We start from the raw sequence: 24,626 nt of genomic DNA, 5'->3' as shown, positions 1-24,626 counted from the left end.
ATAAAATATAATTTTTTTTCTTAATAGTATATGTAAGTGTGTATAATAACTGTGTTATGATATATGTACCCGGAGTTCAGGCTAGGTTCACACTATTGCGAATTGGATGTAGGTTTCCCCGCATCCAATTTGCATAGCAGGAGATTGTGACTGGCTCTCTATGGAGTCGGTCCACTTATCTCCGCAGTGGCTCCAGTGTGAATTGCACAGGGATCCTGTGCGTCTTTTGGTGCGTTTCAGGTCCGACTTCAGCCCAAAATTTGGGCTGAAGTCGGACCTGAAACAGTGAATTGAGACGCACCGGACTCCTGCTGTGAGCTGCTGCGTTTTCTAGTGTGAACCCAGCCTTAGATTTAAAATAAAGCTGACTTTGGTGGGAAAGGTGCCAATGATCCAAGGGTACTTTTTAGACTGGCAAGATTTTATTGTGACTGAACTGCATGCTTGTTCCATGTCAGCATCATAAAGTACTGAAATTGGAAACAGGGAATTTTTAGGACAGGTTGATGTTTTTTTTAGATAAACCTGGAACAGTGATCAGCTTGGGGTAAATCAGAGGTGCTCAACCTTGTGAAGAGTGAGGGCCACTTAACCGATTTGGTAACCTGGTTGCAGGCCACAAGAAAATGACATGATTCAAAATTTTGTATTTTTTTTATTCTGAATAGCATAATGAACATTTTCCTCCTGCAGCTGCTGAATGCGGGAGGGAGAGAAGGAGAAGCAGACTTGCAGTGGTTGGAGGAGGAAAATACAGAGGATCGGTTCCTGTATATGCTACCCTCACCTCCCCTCCTGTCCAAGTGTAAAACAGAATATGACAGGGAAGCCGCACAGGCCCCCTGGTGCATGGGGTGGGATCGCTATTGTGACTTCTGACGCTACACCAGTAGTTGGGGGTGGTAAAAACAAATCTTAACTTTGGGGTTTTACTGCCCCAAACCACATATGTAAACAAGCCCTTACTGTTTCATAGTTAGTAAGGTTGAATAAAGACACCAGTCCAACCTGAGTGAGTGCCTACAATTGTCCTTATCCCTGTACATTGCACACTCACATCGGCCCCTACCCTTCAGGAGCCCACAATCCAAGGTCCCCATTCATATACTAGGGCCAATTTTGGACAGAAGCCAATTAACCTACCTGCATGTCTTTGGATTGTGTGAGGAAACTGGAGTAACTGGAGGAAACCCACGCAGGCACAGGGAGAACATGCAAACTCCAGGCAGGTAGTGTCGTGGTTGGGATTCGAACCAGCAACTTACTGCTAGACGGGAGTGCTATCCACTACACCACTGTGCCGCCCTAGTCTTGAGCCCCCTGCTTTCATACTGATGTGCTGTGGTTTAACCACACCGCCGGGGCAGCGCAGGATGTCTTAGATCCTAACCTATAACTGCTGCTTTCCTGTGGGTTAGCTGTGCTTTGCCAAAGACTTCCATTCTATTTTGCAGGTATGGTGTACTTTCTGACGGCACACCAAACCCACAGAATATAATAGAAATCTATGGCTCAGTGAAAGAGCAAGTGATAAAACTGCAATACTTTAAAATCACCGCCGGCCGCTATGGTTTGCTGTGGAGAGTGTGCGTCGTCTGGCCACGCCCCTTTATTCGTGTTTTCATAATTCCTTTCCTTTGGCGGAGATGAATTTATAATTAATTCAGGGGGTTGAAATACCCTGACCAATTCAATCACGATTATTACACTTTTTTTACATTTATTCACACATTTTTACTGAATAGAAAGGATATAGATCATAATATAAGAGAAACATAATACATTCTGCTTGGAAAGTATCTCTGATTCCTGATTTAAAGGTATAGCGCAAAATCTACCTAACTTTTCTCTTTCACATAGCACAGTCCACCTTAATTGGTTAGACTAATAAGGTAGAGGCAGCTCTTGCCAAAGGTGTTTTTGTTCCCTTAATAAATAACCCATAGCGCAATCTCACTTCTATTCGATATGGCTCAGTGCAGCTAACCCACAGAAAAGCTGCCGCTGCACTGCACTGCACCCGAGGATCAGTGTGAAAGCAGCCTAGTAACCCTTTTTTTAAAAGTGCTAATATATGCCCATTGCAAAACGATGTGATGTTTAATAAATTGCTTTTTATCATTTAGTTTCTGCTGCATCGCTGGCTGTTAGAATGGTTCCTGTACCAGGCGGAGTGATACCAAATGCACTTTTCCAAGAACAGGATGCGGCATTATAGAGGAAGCACCGGCTTATGCAGCTTTTGCTCCCTCTGCCGCTTGCTTCCTCCGGCTCCATCCACTCTGGTGCTCTGGAGTGGAAGGTCGGTAACCCGCGATCTGAGTTTGACAACCCGCCATCCCAGAGCAGGAGGTCACGGGCCACATCAGAGGGCTCCACGGGCCACATGTGGACCTCAGGCCACTGGATGAGCACCCCTGATGTAAATATGTAATGATCTAAGTACATGGGATATCCAATTTTGCTCATTATATACACAATCTCGGATTCCCTTTTTTGGCAGAGCTGCACAGTTGTTTTGCTTTACTGCTCTTTGTTTAACACCCTTTCATGACTAAGCCTATTTTTGACATTTGGTGTTTACAAGTTAAAATCCATATTTTTTGCTAGAAAATTACTTGGAACCGCCAAACATTATATATATTTTTTTAGCAGAGACTCTAGAAAATAAAACGGCGATTGTTGCAATATTTTATGTCACACTGTATTTGCGCAGCGGTGTTTTAAACGCCACTTTTTGGGAAAAGGGACACTTTCATGAATTTAAAAAAACAAAACAGTAAAATTTGCGCAATTTTTTTGCATAATGTGAAAGATAATGTTACGCCGAGTAAATAGATACCAAACATGTCACACTTTATAATTGCACGCACTCGTGGAATGACGACAAACTACAGTACCTAAAAATCTCAATAGGTGACGCTTAAAAAAAAAATTCCGGTTACCAGGTTAGAGTTACAGAGGAGGTCTAGTGCTAGAATTATTGCTCTCGCTCTGACGATCGTGGCCATACCTCACATGTGTGATTTGAACACCGTTTAGATGCGTTTTCTTTGCTGTGCGAGCTCACGGCGACGGGGGGCGCTTTAAATTTTTTTCTTATTTATTTTATTCATTTTAAAATGAATAAATAAAAAAAAAAATAATAATAATTTTGATCACTTTTATTGCTGTCACAAGGAATGTAAACATCCCTTGTGACAGTAATAGGTGGTGACAGGTACTCTTTATGGAGGGATCGGGGGTCTAAAAGACCCCCGATCCCTCCTTTACACTTCAAAGTATTCAGATCGCTGTTTTCAGCGATTCTGAATAGTGTATATATTTTTAAATCCGGCGCCATTGGCAGCCGAGTAAACCGGAAGTGACGTCATGACGTCGCTTCCGTGTTTACAATTAGGAGACTGGAATGAAGCCGCTTACGGCTTCATTTCAGTCCCTTCCTAGCCGCTGGAAGTGGCAGATCGTGCATCGGTGCTCCAGATTGAACGGGAGCCCTGGTAAGAGCGGCGGGAGGCAGCGGGAGGGGGGGGCATCCACTCCTGCTCCTCCGGCATAACATCCGAGCGACTTTTAACCACATCGGTTGTTATGGCTGGAAAGCCAATCGCCCGCTCTGAAAAACGGTACTGGGATGATGCCTGCAGGTGCGGGTATCATCCCGGTATAACCCCCGGAAGCCGAGTACGCACATCTGCGTACGCTCGGTGGGAAGGAGTTAAAGGGACACTAAAGGCTCCCCTTTTTTTGCTTTAAAATAACAAACATGTTATACTTACCTCCTCTGTACAGTTGGTTTTTCACAGAGTGGCCCCAATCCTCCTGTTCTGGGGTCCCTCCGCGGCGCTCCTGGCTCCTCCCTGCATCGAGTGACCCGTCGGAGAAGCGCTCTCCTTCAGGGAACCTGTGCAGGTGCGTTTCCATGTCCTGCTGCTGCGTCCATAGACACAGCAGGACTCGGCACCGCCCCTCCCCCCTCCGGGGCCCACGCCATTGGATCTGATTGACAGCAGCGGGAGCTAATGGCTGCGCTGCTATTAATCTATCCACCTCAGAGCCGAGACACCGGCCAGAGAGGGTGTACATGTCGCCGACATGGGAACAAATGGGATCAGGTGAGTAAAACGGGGGTAGGGGGAGAGGGGGGATTGCTGGGGTCTGGTACACTACAATAGGTTTTGTAGTGCGGGAGGATTTACAACCCCTTTAATGCATGTCTATGAGAGTCAGGCCGCGTACACACGCGGGGACTGTTCGCCCAACTTTGTCCGTCAAACAGTTTCAGCAAACAGTCCGCTCAAAATTAGCATGGACGGACATGGCCACACACGACGAACGAACAGTTTGCTGAAACCGTGCGCGATGACGTGTACAGCACGTACGACGGGACTAGAAAACGACGTCCTATACACTGCAATGCAAACTTCGGCGTGTAAATCCTTTCTGAGCATGCGCGGAACTTAGTTTGACGAACAAGCCTACACACGAGGGGACTGTTCGCTGAAACAAAGTTTCAGCGGACAGTTTTTCGGAATTTCCGAAAAACCTTGTTCAGCGGACTGTTTGCTGAAACTGTCCGCTGAAGCCCACACACGAGCGGACTGTCCGCCGAAACACTGTTCAGCGGACAAAGTTGGGCGAACAGTCCCCGCGTGTGTACGCGGCCTTACTAAGCCAATGATAGCTCCCTCTAATGGCTAATCTATACATTTCTACACCTGTTGCAATATGGAATAGCAAAGGTCTTAAAGCGGTTGTATAGTCTTTGTTTTAACTTATACCTACAGGTAAGCCTATAATAAGGCTTACCTGTAGGTAAAAAAATAATCCCCTTGCAATGAGCCGCTGACTGCAGCGACCCATGCGCACAGGGGATTCTCGGCTGAAAGCCCTGACCCTGCCGGAAAGAAATCTCTCATGCGCATGCGCGGGAGTGACAATATCAAGGGTCCGGCCACTCACATCACCGGAGCCGCGATACCCGGAAGACACGCCGAGGGAACATGTCAGCTCCCTCGGTGTGGATCGGGTGAGATGTCGGGGCCTCGTTCTAAGGTAAGTATTTCATAATGAGCTGGTATGCGGCATACTAGCTCATTATGCATGTTTGCCTTACAGGTCTGGACAAAAAATAAATAAAATGTCAACGGGTTTACTCCCGCTTTAAAATAGAAAACTATATAATTACATGTAACCACTATAAAATTAAATATTGCATAATATGAATATGTGCTCACACAGAAATTAAAGCCGATAAATCGGTAATTAAGGGGTAAATATTAATAGCAAGGAATGCCTGTTGTTAGGATTAAGGTGCTGCATGATAGATCAGTGTGCCTGTGAAGCTTTGGCAGGAGCAGGCAAATGTATGCAAATCACAAGAGCGATCATGAAAGCTGAAAGCTATCCTTAATTTCCAGGAACATTGATGGTTTGTTCCGGGTAATTTGTGTCTTTGAAATGGTCCACCACTTTTAGGAATGAAGAAATGTACTGTATGAAACACAGAGGTTCTGAATATTAGATTCTGGCTGTTGGCCCTTCAATGAGATGAACATCGATAATGAACAGTAGAGTGGGAGAGTAGACAGCCAGGACCCTAATGCCTCGTACACACGGTCGGATTTTCCGATGGAAAGTGTTCGATGGGGGCCTTTTGTCGGAATTTCCTTCACACAAGATTTGAGATCTGGTTCTCAAATTTTCCGACAACAAAATCCATTTGCGCAAATTCCTATCGTGTGTACACAATTCTGACGCAAGTGCCAAGCATGCTCAGAATTAAGCAGAAGAGCAGCACTGGCTATTGAACTTCATTTTTCTCGACTCGACGTACGATTGGAATTTCCGACCAACTTTGTGTGACCATGTGTATGCAAGACAAGTTTGAGCCAACATCCGTCGGAAAAAAAAACATGGGATTTTGTTGTCGGAATGTCCGATCGTGTGTACGCGGCATTAGACAAAGACACTATTTGCATAACTAATGCTGGCTATACATAGTTAGATTTGCACTTGAATGTTCAATGAAAGTTTGTTTGTCCTTCTTTGTTGTAATCAAGTCAACTAATTTTGCCCGAAAGCCCTTCAAATCTCACCCAGACCTGCGATTTGAATAAAATCCCAGATTACAAGAAGTATTATTTTTCTTGAACAAAAACCACATTCAGAGTTAGAATTTTGTTCATTCAAGAAACATTTTCCATCCTTCTCCTTCCATGGCAACTGCTGATCAAACAGAGGCTAAGATGGCAGCTTCCATGGCTGTAAAGGAGAGGAGGGTTTAGTTCCGCCTTACAGATCTTACAAGTACAGGAAAATGCCTGTTGATCTATCAGAAATGCCCTCTTATACAGCATTTTTGTGGACTGAGTGGTGTCAGCCGTGCCCAGTGCCTTTTGCTAAATTACTCAACCACTTCCAGTTTAGATCCCTACAATATAAAAGCTAATCTATCTCTAGTCCATGATAAGAACTAGGAGAACTCTTTCAGATAACACCATAAGTGTACAGAGGACACATGACAGCTCTGACTTTCTGGCATGACCAATGGGTATTTTTTGCAAACATATATAACACTTTGCTTTAAATGGTATTCTAAACAGACAAAATGGGAGCAAATATGAGAAGTGCATTTTTAGGGTTTACATACACTTTAATTATTGGGAGACTGTTACCTGGGAAATCGTAAATAATTTGCTCATAATATATAAAAAAAATAAAAAATCAAAGGAGTTTCTATTTAAACTATCCCTTGTCCCAGAGCTTGTTCTGCTGGTATTTATGCGGTTCGGTGGGTATCTCTGCTAGAAAACATTTGTCTTACAGCATTACACCTGACTGAAGGGGCCATCATAACATGGCAATCTGGAGCTTCAGCTCAAGTTACAGTATATGGGGCAACTGCAGAGGTGAATTCCTCTCTTGGTTACTACCATAAGGGGTTAAATGCATTTAAACCATTTCCACTTCAACTGGAAATCCTGTTACACAACATGCTCAGCAAAAGAACAGGTTTTGTACAGTCTCACCATAAACACATGCTCTTATCACTTAAGCCCCATACACACAATCCGATGAAAGCTTTTGGTTGGATATTCTGACCGTGTGTATGCTCCATCTGACTTTTGCTAGCGGAATTTCTGCCAGCAAAAGATTGAGAGCAGGTTCTCTATTTTTCCGTTTGGAAATTCCGATCGTCTGTAGCAATTCCAACATGCAAAATTCCTGCGCATGCTCGGAAACAATTTGACGCATGCTTGCAAGCATTGAACTTCATTTTCTCGGCTCGTCGCAGTGTTGTACATCACCGCGTTCTTGACGGTCGAAAGTTCAGAGAACTTTTGTGTGACCGTGTGTATGCAAGCCAAACTTGAGCGGAATTCCGTCGGAAAAACCAACCAAGATTTTCAGACGAAAGCTCCGATCGAGTGTACCTGGCATTACTCACAAGCAAACCCAACACTGGACGGGCCGTCAAAGAGGATAGACATTCATAAATGACCAAAAGCATCCGTGCACACATTAATCCCCATTCATATTTGAGCGTTTTCAGGTGATTTTGAAGCTTTTTTTGCCGCCTTTGTACATATGTTTTTGTTTTTTTGTTTTTTGGGCATTTGAGCATTTCTGTTTTCAGCTGCAATGATATGTATTGCCCTAAATTGTGATGGGACATTCTTCACTTAACAGTGATGGCAAATTCTGTTCTAACCCTTTCTATTTGATATTGGATATTGTTCAGGCAGACTAAAAATCTGATCATCCATTAACAGCACTAGCACTTTGTGAATGTACTGGGCTTGTGTCACCCCCGGTGACCCAGTGTCTGCATGCATAGCGAGCTATGGATATTAGCTATTATACAATGAACAATTGTGCTGTTACTGGGGCTGGAAAAATTTTAATGCGCTGGGCTGATGGGAAGTCAGACACACTATGCAGAATAAAAATTTAAAAAACCTTTCTGACAGAGGTTTCATACTTCTCCATGCAGAAGAATACACCATGACAACTCAGGGCAAAATGGCTTATAGAAAATGTTAGTTGACAGCTCAAGGTAGAATGTATCATCACTGTCCAGAGCAACATGCACCATCACAGGTCAGGGCAAAATGTATCAATACTACTCAGGGAAAAATCTGCCATCGCTGTTCAGGGTGGCATGTGCCATTTTCCCTGGTGGCAAAGTCTGCCATCACAGCTCAGGGAAGTACGAAACATAAATGCTCAGGGCAAAATGTACCATCACAGCTCAGGGCAGAATGTGCCATCACTGTTCAGGGTGAAAAGCTCCATCACAGCTTTGGCAAATATGTACAACTGCGGCTTAAGGAAGATCCGCCATCACAGATCAGGGCAGAATATGCCCTAGTAACTCAGGGTAGAATATGTTATCACACTTAAGAGTAGAATGTGTTATTACTGCTCATGGAAAAAGGTGCCATCCTAGTTCAGGGAAGAGTGCACCATTACTGCTCAGGGTAGAATTTACCATCACATGTAAGAGTAGAACGTGTCAGTACTGCTCAGGGTAGAATGTGCTATTATAGCTCAGGGTAAAATGTGCCATTGCTGCTCAAAGTAAAATGTGCCATTACTGCTTAGGATAAAATGTGCCATTACTGCTCAGAGTAAAATGTGCCATCACACATAAGAGTAGAATGTGCTATTACTGCTCAGGGTAAAATGTGCCATCACAGTTCAGGGTAAAATGTGCCATCACACCTAACAGTAGAATGCACCATTACTGCTCAAAGTAGAATGTGCCATTACTGCTCAGGGTAGCCATTACTGTTCAGGGAAGAATGTGCTATCACACCTAAGAATATAATTTACTGTTAGGGAAAAGGGTGCCGTCACAACTCAGGAAGAGTGTGCCATTACTGCTCAGAGCAAAATGTGCCATCATATCTTGGGGTAGAAGGTGCCATTACTGCAGAGGGCAGAATGTGCCATCACAGCTCAGGGTAGAAGGTGCTATTACCGCTGAAGGTAGAATGCACTGTTACTGCTCAGGGCAGAAGGAACCATCACAGCTCAGGGTAGACTGTGCCATCACAGCTCAGGGTAAAATGTTCCATCACAGCTCAGGGCAGAATGTGCCATCACAGCTCAGGGTAGAATGCACCATTACTGCTCAGGGCAGAATGTGCCATCACAGCTCAGGGCAGAATGTGCCATCACAGCTCAGGGCAGAATGTGCCATCACAGCTCAGGGTAGAATGTGCCATCACAGCTCAGGGTAAAATGTTCCATCACAGCTCAGGGCAGAATGTGCCATCAAAGCTCAGGGTTGAATGCACCATTACTTCTCAGGGCAGAATGTGTCATCACAGCTCAGGGCAGAAAGTGCCATCACAGCTCAGGGTAGAATGCACCATTACTGCTCAGGGCAGAATGTGCCATCACAGCTCAGGGCAGAATGTGCCATCACAGCTCAGGGTAGAATGCACCATTGCACCATTACTGCTCAGGGCAGAATGTGCCATCACAGGTCAGGGCAGAATGTGCTATCACAGCTTAGGGTAGAATGTGCCATAACAGCTCAGGGTAAAATGTTCCATCACAGCTCAGCGTAGAATGTGCTATCACAGCTCAGGGTAGAATGTGCTATCACAGCTTAGTGTAGTGTGCCATTACTGCTCATTGTAAAGTTTGCCATCAGTGGTCAGGGAAGAGTGGGTCATCACTGCTCAGGGAAAAATGCACCATTACGGGTCATGGTGGATTATGTCATCACTGCTTGGGGGCAGCAGAATCCACGACACAGATCAAGGTATGTATATTATAGCTGCTCAGGGTAGAACACACTATCACAGCCCATGGAAGATTGCACCATCCGAGCTTAAAGCACAATGTACTAGTACTGTACAGGGAAAAATGTACTAGTACTGTACAGGGAAAAATGTACTAGTGCTGCTCAGGGAAAAATTTACCATTACTATTCATGGAAGAATCAACCATCACAGATCAGGGTACGTGTATCATAGCTGCTCAGGGCAGAACGCACCATCACAGCTCATGGAAGATTGTGCGGTCCAAGCTCAGGACACAATGTACCAATACTGCTCAGGGTAAAATACATCAGTACTGCTCAGGGGAAAATGCACCATTACTGCTCATGGTTGATTATGCCATCACTGCTCATGGAAGAATCAACCATCACAGATCAGGGTACATGTATCATAGCTACTCAGGGCAGAACACACCACCACTGCTCAGGGAAGATTGCACCATCAGAGCTCAAGGCACAATGTACCAGTACTGCTCAGGGTAAAATGTACCACTGCTGTTTGGTAAAATGCACAGTGTGTTGACCCTACTCAGTGCAAGTATATAGGGTTATCACAGGTCATCAGAGTCAATATAGTTGGTAGTGCTGCAGGGTACAATACTCACTCAGTATACTGGAAGGCTGTTAACTCCATCAGGTCTGTCACCCCTTCCTCCATCCTTGGTGAGTCTGTACAAAGAACATATCATGAGAAAAAAATCACCTACAAAAACTTGCAATGCATTAAGAAGCTCAGACTGGCTTACATACTATACCTGAGGGTTCTGAAACGTCCAAGGAATTGTCTGGAGTTGGTTGCCTTGTAGTCAGAAATCTGTGCAGACAGTCGTTTGTATTCAGAGCCCCACAGATGCATACAGGTGTGTATGGGCAGCAGGCGGAATGACAGGTGGATTGGATCTAGTGTTGTATACAGTCCTCCCTCCTACTCCCCAAACGTCACTCACATTGGACAATGGACGTGGAGGGCGTGAACAGCCCGTATAGCTAACCTGATCTGCTACAATCTCAGACATGCAGGTGAGAGCTCCATCTCCCCGATCAGCTTTTTTCTCAACTCCATCAACTCCAAAGTGACATTTTGGCATGTGTGTTATTAAAAATTACTACCCTGTAAAATATTATAGGCAAAGGTTACTTACTGCTCAATCCATAACAAAACTACAAAGTTCACATACTGTACACAAGCACTCATTACAGGATAGTGATTAAGCCTACATCAAAACACAAATCACTGTCTTTACTTTTACTGTATTACATATTGATTGCACATACATAAACATTATTATACATTATTATAAACATTATTCCTACCAGAATAGCATGTGCCGCTAGCGCTTATCTTACTACAATACGGGCGATTCATAAGGCATTTGCAAGACATTTCTGGCAGTGTGGCTATAGATGGAAGCCTTGCTTCACATTGCTTCACATTTAAAAAAATATTGCAACCTTTTTATTGTTATTACAGACATGTGCAAAGTGCTTATATTATAAACAAGCACAAAATGCAATTAAAGTTCCAAAATGAATCAACCCTGTAAATTAGAAAAAAAATTAAAATCAATCCACAATCTTCTCAATTCAGGAGTGCCCTCATGCTGTATGGCAGGGATATGCAATTAGTGGACCTCCAGCTGTTGCAGAACTACAAGTCCCATAAGGCATAGCAAGACTCTGACAGCCACAACCATGACACCCAGATGCAGAGGCATGATGGGACTTGTAGTTTTGCAACAGCTGGAGGTCCGCTAATTGCATATCCCTGCTGTATGGTAAAAATATTGAGTGTTACCACAATCACTCCCTACTGGACAGACTCTTACCTGATGTGCTGGACCTTAAAATTATAAAAGGTTTAAAGCCAGTGTCTCTGGTGTTCAAACTCAACTAAACGATCCCGCTGGGAAACTGTCAAAGCGGCAGTGGAGGCGTTTCCTACCCCAAAGCCACACATACTGTATACACACCCCTTTTATACATACACCTGCGGAGTACGGAATGCCTTCACCGCCTATGATTGGCTGACCACTTTGACACCTTCCTGGTGGGAAAGCTCAGGCAGGTTCTAACTTTTGTCAGAACACACCTGACCTCATCCCTTGTGTCTACCGCCCACTGCCGATTAGGGATGGCCTTGCGGTTCGCTGCAAATTTTGCGTGTTCGCGATTCGCCAAACCGACAGACTTCTGGTGCTGTTCGCGTGGCGGACATATGCGTTTACATTGTGAAAGAACTTTGACCTATGATGACACATCCATCATGGGGTACAGGACAGCTAATTGAGACATTTCAGCACATGGACAATTGGACATTCCCCCTACCTTATAAATAGACCTGATCTGGCGGCCATTTTACATTCTGTCTTTTGTCAGTGTAGGGAGAGGTTGCTGTGTGGAGCAGGGACAGACTGTAGTGACACAAATCACTAGCTATTAGGTCCACAAAAGTCCTTTTAAGGACTGGTATAGGTGTACAGTATATAGGGTTCTGGTGCACTGCTGCTGACTGCTGTGCTGCTGATTGCTGAGTGCACTACTGACCGATTCTGCAGCTGTCTTTTGTCAGTGTAGGGGCAGGTCGCTGTGTGGAGCAGGGACAGTCAGTTTAATCACTAGCTATTACTATTAGGTTCACAAAGGTCCTTTTAAGGACTGGTATAGGTGTACAGTATATAGGGTTGTACACGTATAATATACTTTCTTTCAAATATAGAAAGCCTATTATACTTGAATGCTGAGCTGAGTGCTGACTGATTCTGCAGCTGTCTTTTATCAGTGTAGGGACTGAGGGACAGTCTGCAAATCACTAGCTACTAGGTCCACAAAGGTCCTTTTAAGGACTGGTATAGGTGTACTATTTGGTGTGCAGTATATAGGTGTGTAATACACGTATAAAATACTTGCACATATAGAAAGCATAGTATAGTGCATTTCCACTGTGCAGCATTGTGACCGTTGAGTGGTTCTGCAGCGATTATACAAAGAGTGACAAATGCAATAAAAAAAAGTATTATAACTGGTGTGATAGACCAGTGGCCCCCAAAAACGACAGATTGAAGCGGGGTGTTATATACCTTCTTCCACATACATACTGCACTTCTCGAGAGACTTTTGTCACAGGGTCATTTAAAAAATGACAGGCAGAGGAAGAGGCTCTCTATCTCAGTGCTGGTGTGGTCTCAGTGCTCTCTATCATGGTGCTGGTGTCAGTGCTCTCTATCACGGTGCTGGTGTGGTGTCAGTGCTCTCTATCTCACTGCTGGTGTCAGTGCTCTCTCTCTATCTCGGTGCTGGTGTGGTGTCAGTGCTCTCTATCTCGGTGCTGGTGTCAGTGCTCTCTATCTCGGTGATGGTGTCAGTGCTCTCTCTCTCGGTGCTGGTGTCAGTGCTCTCTATCACGGTGCTGGTGTCAGTGCTCTCTCTCTCGGTGCTGGTGTCAGTGCTCTCTATCACGGTGCTGGTGTCAGTGCTCAGTCTCTATCGCGGTGCTGGTTTCAGAAAGTGAGGGAGATAGCAGCGGAGAAGCCAATCAGCAGGCAGTGCCAGCACCATGGCTGAGGATCAGCACTGGACTGGCACCTCCGGACCACCGCAGTAGAGCCCTGCATAGGTGGGGGTAAGGGCCGGGCAGAGGGAGGGGCTCAAGCACAGGTTGGCACACTGGGACACTGGCACAGGACTGCGCTGCCCTAACTGTGGCACTGATCATCTCCTGCACCCCCTTCATAGCCTGCCCTGACCTTGCCTCTCCTCCATGGCCTTCATGCACTCCTGAATTGTCAAAATTTCACAGATAAAAAAAGAATGCTTGTCGTTGTCGATCCCAGATTCGCTTAATACTTTTGTTATGTAAGTCTCCATGTTGTGGGACTATGTGTGCACAGCTAGTAAGTATTTTATGGCTGAAAATATGACCTGGAGGTTTTTAAGATTCGCCTGCCATTAAAGTCAATGGGGTTTGCCGCAAACTTTGCGGCCCGCAAAATTTTGGCCGCATTCGTGGTTCGCGTAACGTCCCGTCGGAAGTTCATCCATCACTACTGCCGATGAACTATAAGTCCCAGAATGGCTGGGGCCAGTTTAGTACATGTGCTGACCATATCAAACGAATGCCCCATTCACACGATCAGACCTTTCGACAAAAAAAACGTGGATTTTTGTTCGAAGGTTGTTGGATCCAACTTGTCTTGCATACACACGGTCACACAAATGTTGGCCAACAATTACGAATGTGGGAACAACACGTACGACGAGCCGATAAAAAGGAAGTTCAATAGCCAGTGCGCCACCCTTTGGGCTCCTTCTGCTTGATTCCAAGCATGCGTGAACTTTTGTGCGATGGACCTGTGTACACACGATCGGAAAGTCCAACAACAACGTTTTGTTTGCGGAAAATTTGAGAACCTGCTAGCCAACATTTGTTGGCGGAAAGTCCGACAACAAATGTTCGATGGAGCATACACATGGTCCGAATTTTAGCCAACAAGCTCACATCCAACATTTCCCGTCGGAAAATCCGACCATATGTACGTGGCATAATGCTGAAAAATGGTGAATGCAAAGCCATCCATCTCCTGGAATATAAATTCCAGCAAGACTTTGAAATTTAATGCAAGACATATTAAAGTAGAACTATTGGGGAAAATGTATTTTCATTTTGGATAGAACAAGGGAGGGTAGTAACCCATCAGATTTATTTTCGCAATCTGTGTCCCATTGCAGAGATTTCCCGTCGCTTCCTGTTTCATAGCCAGGCATGTACTGGCCATCGGGACTACTGGGAGTTTCCCGGTGGGCCGATGGCTCAGTGGGCTGGTTTCAGTGACAGTGGACCACCACCACCCTCTGCTCCTCTGTCTCCCCCCCCCCCCCCCCCCCCCACCCGCAGCACTCCCATCCTCTCCCTGCTTAGTTATGCAGCGCGACTGCATACAGACATGATGCTCAGGGGACGACACTGAGAAGCTCATCATACGATCCGGAAGGAGGGCAGCCGCACACAGCTGTGACATAGCCTTCCTCGGCACTCATTCTCTTGCTCTTTCCTTCCCCCGCTCTCATGTAGATTCTCTGTGGCAGCAGACAGGATGGAGAGCGGGGGAAGGAAAGAGCAGAACGAGTGCCGAGGAAGGCTATGTCACAGCTGTGTGCGGCCGCCCTCCTTCCGGATTGTATGATAAGCTTCTCAGTGTCCACTCCTGAGGAACATGTCTGTATGCAGTCACACTGCATAACTAAGCAGGGAGAGGAGGTGAGTGCTGCGGGGAAGGGGGGCAAATAGGGGAGCATGAGGGACCAGAGCAGCATGAGGGGGGATAGAGAAGCACAGAGGGGACCAGCGCAGCACGTGGGGGGACCAGTGCAGCACGCGGGAGGACCAGCGCAGCACGCGGGAGGACCAGCGCAGCACGCGGGAGGACCAGCGCAGCACGGGGAGACCAGCCCAGCACGCGGGGGGACCAGAGCAGCACGCGGGGGGACCAGAGCAGCACGCGGGGGACCAGAGCAGCCCATGGGGGACCAGAGCAGCACATGGGGGACCAGCGCAGCACGCGGGGGACCAGAGCAGCATGGGGGGTAATAGAGGAGCATACGGGACCATGCGGGGGAGCAGTGGAGCATGCAGGGGACCAGCGCAGCACGCAGGGGGACCAGCACAGCACATGGGGGACCAGCAGAGCACATGGGGGACCAGAGCAGCACAGGGGGCCAGAGGCGCATGGGGGGAAATAGAGGAGCACAGGGGACCAGAGCAGCATGGGGGGGAATAGAGGAGCGTGGGGGGACTAGAGAAGCACGGGGGGCCAGAGGAGCATGCAGGGGACAAGAGAATCACGCGGGGGACCAGAGGAGCATGGTTGGAAAATAGAGACGCATGAGGTGGACCAGAGGAGCACGGGGTGAACCGGAGAAGGGGGGGACCAGAGGAGCACGGGGGGACCAGAGGAGCACAGGGGTACAGATGACCAGGGGGGACCAGAAGAGGAATGCAAAAGAATGTGGGGGAACAGAGAAGCAAGGGGGGACCAGAGAAACACGAGGGTACAGAGGAGCATGGGGGGATCAGATGAGCATGGGGGAACAGAGGAGCAGGAGAGGAATGCATAAGCATGTGGGGGAACAGAGGCTCAAGGGGAGGACCAGAAGAGCACGGGGGGGGGGGGACACAGGAGCATGGGAGGGACCAGAAGGAGCACAGGGGAGGGGACAGAGAGCTGACTCAACAGCTATGGCCTGGGAGTTTCTCACTTCTGCCTAGACTTCTTGTCCCATTACGGGGAGGGCACCGAACTGATTCTTTGCCCCGGGTGAAATAATGTCTAGCTTCCCCACTGGTACTGCCTATAAGAGTACCAGTACCAGCCGTTCTACTCTAATAAAGTAGAATGGCTAATGGTTAGTGAAGGGGTGGGGGTGGGGGGCTTGGGTGGCCATCGGGGTAGGCCGGCCGGCCGGGGGGGGGGGGGGGGGGTTTGGCTGGCATGGAGCACTGCCTTAACCTTCTTGGGCATGGAGTTTACCAGAACTTCACTGGAGTCCTCTTCCACTCCTCCATGACAAAATTCTGCATTATGGGGAGTTGAACTATTTTATTTTTATATTCCAATGTAATAATAGAAATAATGAGGATCAATCACCCTGACACCATAACAACCATGGTGTCATGATGATTGAAGCACCAACACCAGCCATTTCCTCAATAAATTGACTGCAAGAAAACACATTTTCTGCCAGTGCCTCTCCCGAGATTAGACTCTGGATCCGCCCCTAACTCCAATATATATACACAGTCACAGTCACCAGATCTCAGTCCAATAGAGCACCTTTGGGATGTGGTGGAAGGGGAGAGTCGAATTATGGATGTGCAGCCGACAAATCTGCAGCAACTGCATGATGCCATCTTGTCAACATGGACCAAAATTTCTGAGGAATATTTTCAACGCCTTGTTGAATCTTTGCCACAAAGAATTAAGGTTGTTCTGAAGGTAAAAGGGGTCAAACCCGGTACTAGCAAGGTGTACCTACCTAATAAAGTGGCTGGTGAGTGTATATACAGTGAGGTAAAAAACGATTTGATCCTCTGCTGATTTTTAGTGTTTGCCCACTGACAAAGAAATGATCAGTCTATAATTTTAATGGTAGGTTTATTTTAACAGTGAGAGACAGAATAACAACAAAGATATCCAGAAAATCGCATTTCAAAAAAGTTATTTACACAGTTAAAGGGATGTTCCATGTTTTTTCTTTTTTTTAAAGTCAGCAGCTAAAAAAAAAGTAGCTGCTGACTTTTAATAAGAACACTCACCTTTCCATGGCGCCCGCGATATCGGCTGCCCGAGGCCGATTCGTCCCTCGTTTCTCGGGTCCCGGTGCCGCCATCCTCATTAAGGGAAACAGACAGTGGAGCCTTATTTCCTACTACGCATGTGCGAGTTCCGCAGTGCTTCGTGAATGGGACACTCTGTGTTAGGAAACACGCAGTTCCCAGAACACAGCACGCACCATTACCCAGAAAACAGCGCGACGAGGAGAGAAGACCAAAGATCACATAGTAGGAAGAGGCAGATTAGGAAGACTGCCTAGCAACAGGGATTTCTGGTAAGGTAAAACATTTTTTTTTTTTATTTGAAATTTTTTTTTTTTATTATTAATGCTGTTTTTTTTTTAGGACGGGCTTCCACTTTAAAGGGAATGCTCCTAATCTCAGCGTGTTACCTGTATAAAAGACACCTGTCCACAGAAGCAATCAGATTCCAATCTCCTCACCATGGCCAAAACCAAAGAGCTGCCCAAGAATGTCAGGGACAAGATTATAGACCTACACAAGGCTGGAATGGGCTACAAGACCATCGGCAAACAGCTTGGTGAGAGGGTGACAACAGTTGGTGTGATTATTCGCAAATGGAAGGAACACAAAATAAATTCCTCGGTCTGGGGCTCAAAGGCGGTTGACAATCAATAATAAATGCATTTTTATTGCACTGATCGCTGTATAAAAATGGCAATGGTCCCAAAAATGGGTCATAATGTTGCAGTCACGATAAAAATCACAGATTGCCGCCATTGCTAGTAAAAAGAATAAAATAAATTGTACAGGCTATAACTTTTACGCAAACCAATCAATATACGCTTATTGCAATTTTTATTATAAAAGATATGTAGAAGAATACATGTCGGCCTAAACGGAGAAAATGTTCTTTTTCTAAAAAAAAAAAAATGGGGATATTTATTATAGCAGAGTACAAAATATTGTTTTTTCCAAAATTGTCACTCTTTTTTTGTTTATAGTGTAAAAAATAAAAACCACAGAGGTGATCAAATACCACCAAAAGAGTTAAAGCGACACAGTGCTGTATCGCAAAAGAGCTCTAGTCAGGAAGGGGGTAAAATCTTTCGGGGCTGAAGCGGTTAAACATCTCAGGGAGCACTATTCAATCCATCATCCAAAAATGGAAAGAGTATGGCACAATTGCAAACCTTCCAAGACATGGCCGTCCACCTAAACTGACAGGCCAAGCATGGAGAGCATTAATCAGAGAAGCAGCCAAGAGGCCCATGGTAACTCTGGAGGAGATGCAGAGATCCACAACTCAGGTGGGAGAATCTGTCCACAGGACAACTATCAGTCGCGCACTCCACAAATTTGGCCTTTATGGAAGAGTGGCAAGAAGAAAGCCATTGTTGAAAGAAAGCCATAAGATATCCCGTTTGCAGTTTGCAAGAAAGCCATGTAGAAGAAGGTGCTAGATGTGGCAGAAAACTAACACTGCACATGACCCTGAACACACCATCCCCACCGTGCAACATGGTGGGGGAAGCATTATGTTGTGGGGCTACATTTCTTTAGCAGGGACAGGGAAGCTGGTCAGAGTTGATGGGAAGATGGATGAAGTCAAATACAGGGCAATCTTAGAAGAAAATCTGTTAGAGTCTGCAAAAGACTTGAGACTGGGGCGGAGGTTCACCTTCCAGCAGGACAACGACCCTAAACATACAGCCAGAGCTACAATGGAATAATTTAGGTAAAAGCATATCCATGTGTTAGAATGGCCCAGTCAAAGTCCAGACATAAATCCAATTAAGAATCCGTGGCAAGACTTGAAAATTGCTGATCACAGATGTTCTCCATCCAATCGGACAGAGCTTGATCTATTTTTCAAAGAAGAATGGGCAAAAGTGTCACTCTCTAGATGTGCAAAGCTGGTAGAGACATCCCCAAAAATACTTGCAGCTGTAATTGCAGCGAAAGGTGGTTCTACAAAGTAATGACTCAAAGGGGCTGAATACAAATGCATGCTACACTTATCACATATTCGTTTGTAAAAAAAAATTTAAAACCATTTATCATTTTCCTTCCATTTCACAATTATATGCTACTTTGTGTTGGTCTATCACATAAAATCCCAACAAAATACATTTAAGGGGTATGAATACTTTTTCAAGGCACTGTATATACAGTATTTTCCCTAATGCAAGTCCCCAGTTTTCTTGTCATCCGTCCAATATATTGGCGATCACAGGGACATTGCAATAAATATATGACACCTTCAGTGTCACAAGAGAAAAAAAAACATCAATATTTATTCATGTGAAAATATTATTATCCATAGTAAATATTTAAGCTGGCCTGTTCATGAGACATTGATCTAATGATAGGGCTTGTAGAAAAATTTGTGTTCAATCAGCGCTGCAACCAATTGGCTACAGCTGATCCGTGTATTTTAACAGCAGAGGAGTCCCTAGTGTCAAAATACAAAAGCACAGTGGGAAGGATTCCCCCACACACCTTGCTTGTGTGGGGATCCATTCCAGGCAAATTGCAGTTACTCGGGTCTATTGTTAAATGAAGCCATCGTGTCCATCAAAGTGCAGAAAGTAAAATTGTAATACATACACACACTTTTTGGTGCAATCAGGCAGAGGCGGCTCTCCAATTAGGCAAATTAGGCGATTGCCTTAGGCCTCGCGATCACAGGGGCCCCGCAAGCGCAGAATTTGCCTGATATGTGTAAGCGGGTGCTGCGGATCTCCATTCTGCTTGCTCTACTCGCCGGGCCGCCGCCAGCAAATGACAGGAGCGTGTCCGAGAAGGAGACCTGCTTCATCCTCCCTGCTCAAGCCACTGCTAAAAGATTGGATCTCTCTCTCTCTCGATGCTCTCTGCCCATTCCCTTCCTTCCTCCTGTCAGAGAGAGCAGAGCAGTAGAAGATCGGAGTGACCTTGTCTGTGTGGAGAAAGAGAGAAGCTGCTGCGGGCTCTCGAATGCCCCCCCCCCTCCTCCTCCTCCTCCTCCTCCTCCTCCTCCTCCTCCTCTTCCTCTTCCTCTCCTCCTCTCATCACTGTACTCGTTTTTTCTTCCCCCCTCCTTCTTATTGGACAGGGAAAAAATACTAAAATGAAGCAGAGAGGAGGATTGTGGGAAATGTAGTCCCGAGGGCTGGACATGCAATACTAAAGGGGATAAACTGCAGCCCCCAGCATGCCCTGCTGAAAAGGAGGGAGAGAGAGCCAGGAGCCCAGGAGAGCTTTTGGGGAAGTGTACCCAGGACTCCATCAGAGAGAGAGAATCCCACTGCACTGCACCACCAGAGAGAAAGCCACACAGCCAGCACCATCCCTTCTGAAGAAATCTGTGAAGTTATTTCCAGAATACAGATCTGGGCACTATCCAGTGGAGTCGCCACAGGCAACACAGAATGAGCACATTTCTGATCGGAGGAACCATTGTTGCTGTATCCCCGGGTCTGGTAAGAGGGCCGGTCGGCCATAATCTACTGCCATCCATAGAAACTGCCCACCCTGTTATTTTTTGGCCCTAATACTGCCCGCAGGTCCTATTCACAGCTGCAATGTGCACCAGCAATTAGAGATGAAGATTTAGGACTTAGTGCTGGTTCACAGTGCAGCAATTTTCAACATCAGATGTGATTTGTACCACACTGCAGTTAAACTCACATGCAATCTCTGTGCGATGCGATTTCAGCCATACAGATAGTATGGCTGAATTCGCATTGTATTCGGACCAAACTCGCACAGGACCATTTTTTTGGTCTGCAGCAGAATAGGAACGCGTGGGTGTTCACGCCCATGCGATTCCGATTCCTGTCCAAATTTTCAGTTTGCACTGTGATTATGCAAACTGATCTGGGGGTGTCATTAACTTTTAACTGACACTCCCAGCAGTTCGCATAGGGCAGTGTGAACTGCCACCGGGAGACATGCGATGCGGGAACCCGCAGTGGATTCGCTGGGTTCCCACATCGTTGCAGTGCGAACCAGCACTTAGGCTTGGTTCACATTAGTGCGATGCGAGAACCCTGCAAATCCACTGCGGGTTGCCACATCACACCTGACTCGCAGGTGGTTCACACTGCCTTATACGAAAAGCTGGGAGTGTCAATACAAAGTTAATGACACCCCCAGGTCGGTTCACATATTGCTGTGCAAACTGTCAATTCAGACATGAATCGGATCGCATGGGTGTTTACACCCATGCAATCCGATTCTGGTGCAGACCAAAAAAGGGTCCTGCATGACCTGGGTCCAAATGCGATGCAAATTTAGCCATACTATATGTATGGCAGAAATCGCATAGCACAGACTTCACATGTGATTTGCACTGCAGTGTGGTGCGAATCACATGTGAGGTTGCACAGCACGCTGGTGTGAACAGAGCCTAAAGACTGCCCTATAACTGTAATGGCCCAAGGGCTATGGCCGACACTACCATATGGCAGCTTAAGCAGCCACCTCAGGGCGCCAGGATAGGGGGGCAGTAAAATCCTAATCCCCAGCCACTTGCTGGGGATTCTGATTTTTACAGTGCTGAATGTGTTTTTTTTTTTTACAGACTCCCAGCCCCTATAGCAGCTGGGAGTGTGTGTACTTTAGTAAAGCTGACTGTCACCTTTCATGTGGAGGTGTTACAAGTGGCTGTGAAGCTGCCTATCACTTCCACCATTGCCACGATGTGCAACCCTCTTCACCATGTTTACCAGGCACCACTGTCCCACCTGTGGGCTCGGTGCTGTCGTGGTGGGTGGCACTGAGAAGGGCGGCGGTAGCTCAGCAGACCTTCGTCCACTCAGCCACCCTCCTGTACACAGACTGGGAAGTGTCATGTATGATGTCAGGGGCGGACTGGGCCGGGAGGCAGAGTTACAATTGCCCCCTAGGCCACTCTAACCTATGTTAAAAACAGCTGGCAGCCGCTGCCTTTTTTTTCTTCTGTAGGAAGTTGGGCCGGAGGCCCAGCCGGCCGCTGTTTTATTCCAGGAGTTGTAGTCCGCGCTCAAGCTCCTGAGCACGGCAGAGGAAACTACCACTCTGGTGAGCCTGCATTTATGAACACTGGTGAGGCTGTGGGCACTGATGAGGCGGCACTGGTGAGGCTGCATTGAAAAACCAGGTGAGCATGGATGAGCAGGTTCAGTGGTTCAATGGGCCACTTGATTGGACAGGCTGCCAGCCCTCCCCTGTATGATATCACTTCTTGGACCAGGGATAACAAAAATCCTTGCACCGGCCCTGCGCAGTTTGTTGTTGCCATTTAAAGGGGGACCCCACCTTCTCTCATTTTTTTGAGTGCACTCGAAAACCACTAGGAAACTGCTATTCCTTTAGACACGTTTAGGTTACAGTTGTGTTGCTTAATATTGATTTACCTATTCTCGTATTGATTTTTCTGCTATTGATATAGAGCTGCTTTTATAGATATATTTGTTTACCTTTATTACCTGAGGCCAGTTCTACTCTGCTTTGTGAACTGCGCTTTTTGCCATTTATGCAAGTTCCTAATTCTAGACAAATAATGTCTACCACTAAGCACGTGTGTAATTGTTTAGTGCCTATATCCTACAGTAAGGTGAAAGGTACTATATGCTATGTGTGTTTGTAGTGATTCAATCAACCAGGTGTGTCAGAGGGACTGAGGGTGTTCTTGGAGTTGAGGCGCAGAACAGGGAACCCAAAATTGCCAAGCTTCTCCTTCAGGGGTAGTGCGACACACATTACCCTAGTTTTGATTGACAGGGGACCTTAAAGCGGGAGTAAACCCAGTTTCAAAAAACACTTACATTCCCGGCATGCCGGAAATGCTAACTTTCACATTGGTTGTGTTCTCAACCAAACTTTCAAACCATCCAATGGCTGGTTTCATAACTGATCACAGGTGCAGCTTTATGGCAGTTAAAGAATCATTAGAGGCCAAGATGGCAGCTTCCTTGACTGAAAATTATAGAAGGGTTTACTTCCACTTTAACACTGCTGTGCTCAGAGCCCTGTCTCACTTAAGTGCGCCGAACATCTGATCTGTAGCACTTTATTTTAGAGGTGACAGGACATGTTAATACCACTGTGTGAAGGCAACGTTAAGAGCCCTGTTACACTCACCTCTCTTGTAACCTAAGACTCCTGATGTTCTGCCTACCAGCCAATGAGGACTGATGTTGCATCCGCGCACGTCACTTTTCCTATCCACCACACAAGCATCTCAATCTGGGAAGGCCTGCAGCATAGTTCAAGGGCATCAGTGGGGCCTCATGTCTAAGTTTTGCCTAAGGCCTCACAAAGCCTAGAGCCTCCTCTGCAATCAGGTACTTGCCTATGCCTTCAAATCAGTTCTTTCTGTCGGGGGAGGACCCAGGATACTAGACTAGACTGTGTACAGGACCTTGACTTCTTTCCAAGTTAAGATTAAGCTCCTCCCCCTGGCAATAAGCCCTACCCTTTAACTCTCAAATGGCAGTGCTTCTATGGGCAAATGAGGTTCTCACATTTTAACATATTGAAGGCTTAGCGTAACAAGGTGATGGTGGTTAGTCTTTATTTGGAAGCTGAGGGATATAAAGGCTGGCTACAGGGTCCTTCCCTGGCACAATGGGAAGGTGAACCTTGATGTCATGTCGTGATATACTCATGCCACAGAGTTTATCGTTTTAAATTTTACTGTGACTGTACCAGTTTCTGAGGCATTTTTTACAAAGATATCATGTCATACATGTTCTGAAACATTGAAACATTGATAAATAGGTTCCTGAAACCTCCCTCCTTCCAAAAGAAACCTGCTTGTGGTGAATTACGAGATCCACCAAGGTCAACCAGACTGTGTTTGTATGATATGCTGGGAGTTAGATTTCCTCTACAGAATAGGCCCCACAGCCTGCCACAACTGCCTTATGTAATCTTCTTTATAGGTATGAACAAAGCACCCCTGTAATGCAAAATATATATATGCAATGCTGCGGGGAATGTAAATAAGGCATTCCTTCTGTGTCTTGCTGCAGTTATTTCTTCACCTGAGAATGACCAATAAAGATTTACAGATCCCAGAGAAGAACATTCTGTGATTATAGACCTCACAAAGTTCTTGTGACCACATGACAGCAAGGTTTACAAAATATGATTTTTGTTAAAGTGTTACTAAACCCAGGACCCTGCATTCACTATATCTGGTCTCCCACACTACACAGAACATGGAAATGTAATTATTTTACTAAACATAAACTGCTAAATACCTTTTTTCGTCAGCAGTATATAGCAGTTGTGTGACTTCTATCAGTGTCTGGTTAAAGCTTTTAGGAGGAGTTTGCATTCTACTCTGACTGTCCTATGAGGCTGCATGACCCCTGACCCTCTGTCTGGACATTGCTGGTCACATGCACTCTCCCAAGAAAAAAAAAACACGCTAGCATTACACACCAAACTAAGCTTGTGAGAGTCACTCCAAAGAATGTCCTATCAGGAGATGGAATGGGGACAGTGGAAGTAGGGGAAGATCTGTCAGAAACCACGAATCAGACCGAGACAGAAGTACAATTAAATCAC

At 46.0% G+C, this 24,626-nt stretch overlaps 1 protein-coding gene across 2 annotated transcripts in view; it reads right to left on the bottom strand.

The window, feature by feature from the left end:
- The window catches only part of RHOBTB2 (Rho related BTB domain containing 2), a 77,728-nt gene extending 66,986 nt beyond the window's left edge, over nucleotides 1-10,742 (bottom strand). The window contains exons 1-2 of one of the 2 annotated variants that reach the window (XM_077469868.1): nucleotides 10,552-10,742; nucleotides 10,402-10,465 (exon numbers count right to left, since the gene is read on the bottom strand). In XM_077469868.1, coding sequence (XP_077325994.1) covers nucleotides 10,402-10,454 — 53 coding nt within the window. In that variant the 5' untranslated portion in view covers nucleotides 10,455-10,465; nucleotides 10,552-10,742. The remainder of the gene's footprint in view (nucleotides 1-10,401; nucleotides 10,466-10,551) is intronic. The other variant, XM_077469865.1, reaches the window with a different exon arrangement.
- Nucleotides 10,743-24,626: the final 13,884 nt, after the last annotated feature.

The sequence above is a fragment of the Lithobates pipiens genome, unplaced genomic scaffold (genome assembly GCF_037356315.1).
Source record: "Lithobates pipiens isolate NorthernLeopardFrog02 unplaced genomic scaffold, aLitPip1_a1.2 Scaffold_8, whole genome shotgun sequence".
Classification (NCBI taxonomy): Eukaryota; Metazoa; Chordata; class Amphibia; order Anura; family Ranidae; genus Lithobates; species Lithobates pipiens.
Note: the sequence above shows the minus strand (reverse complement) of the source record. Positions and strands in the feature narration are given on the sequence as shown.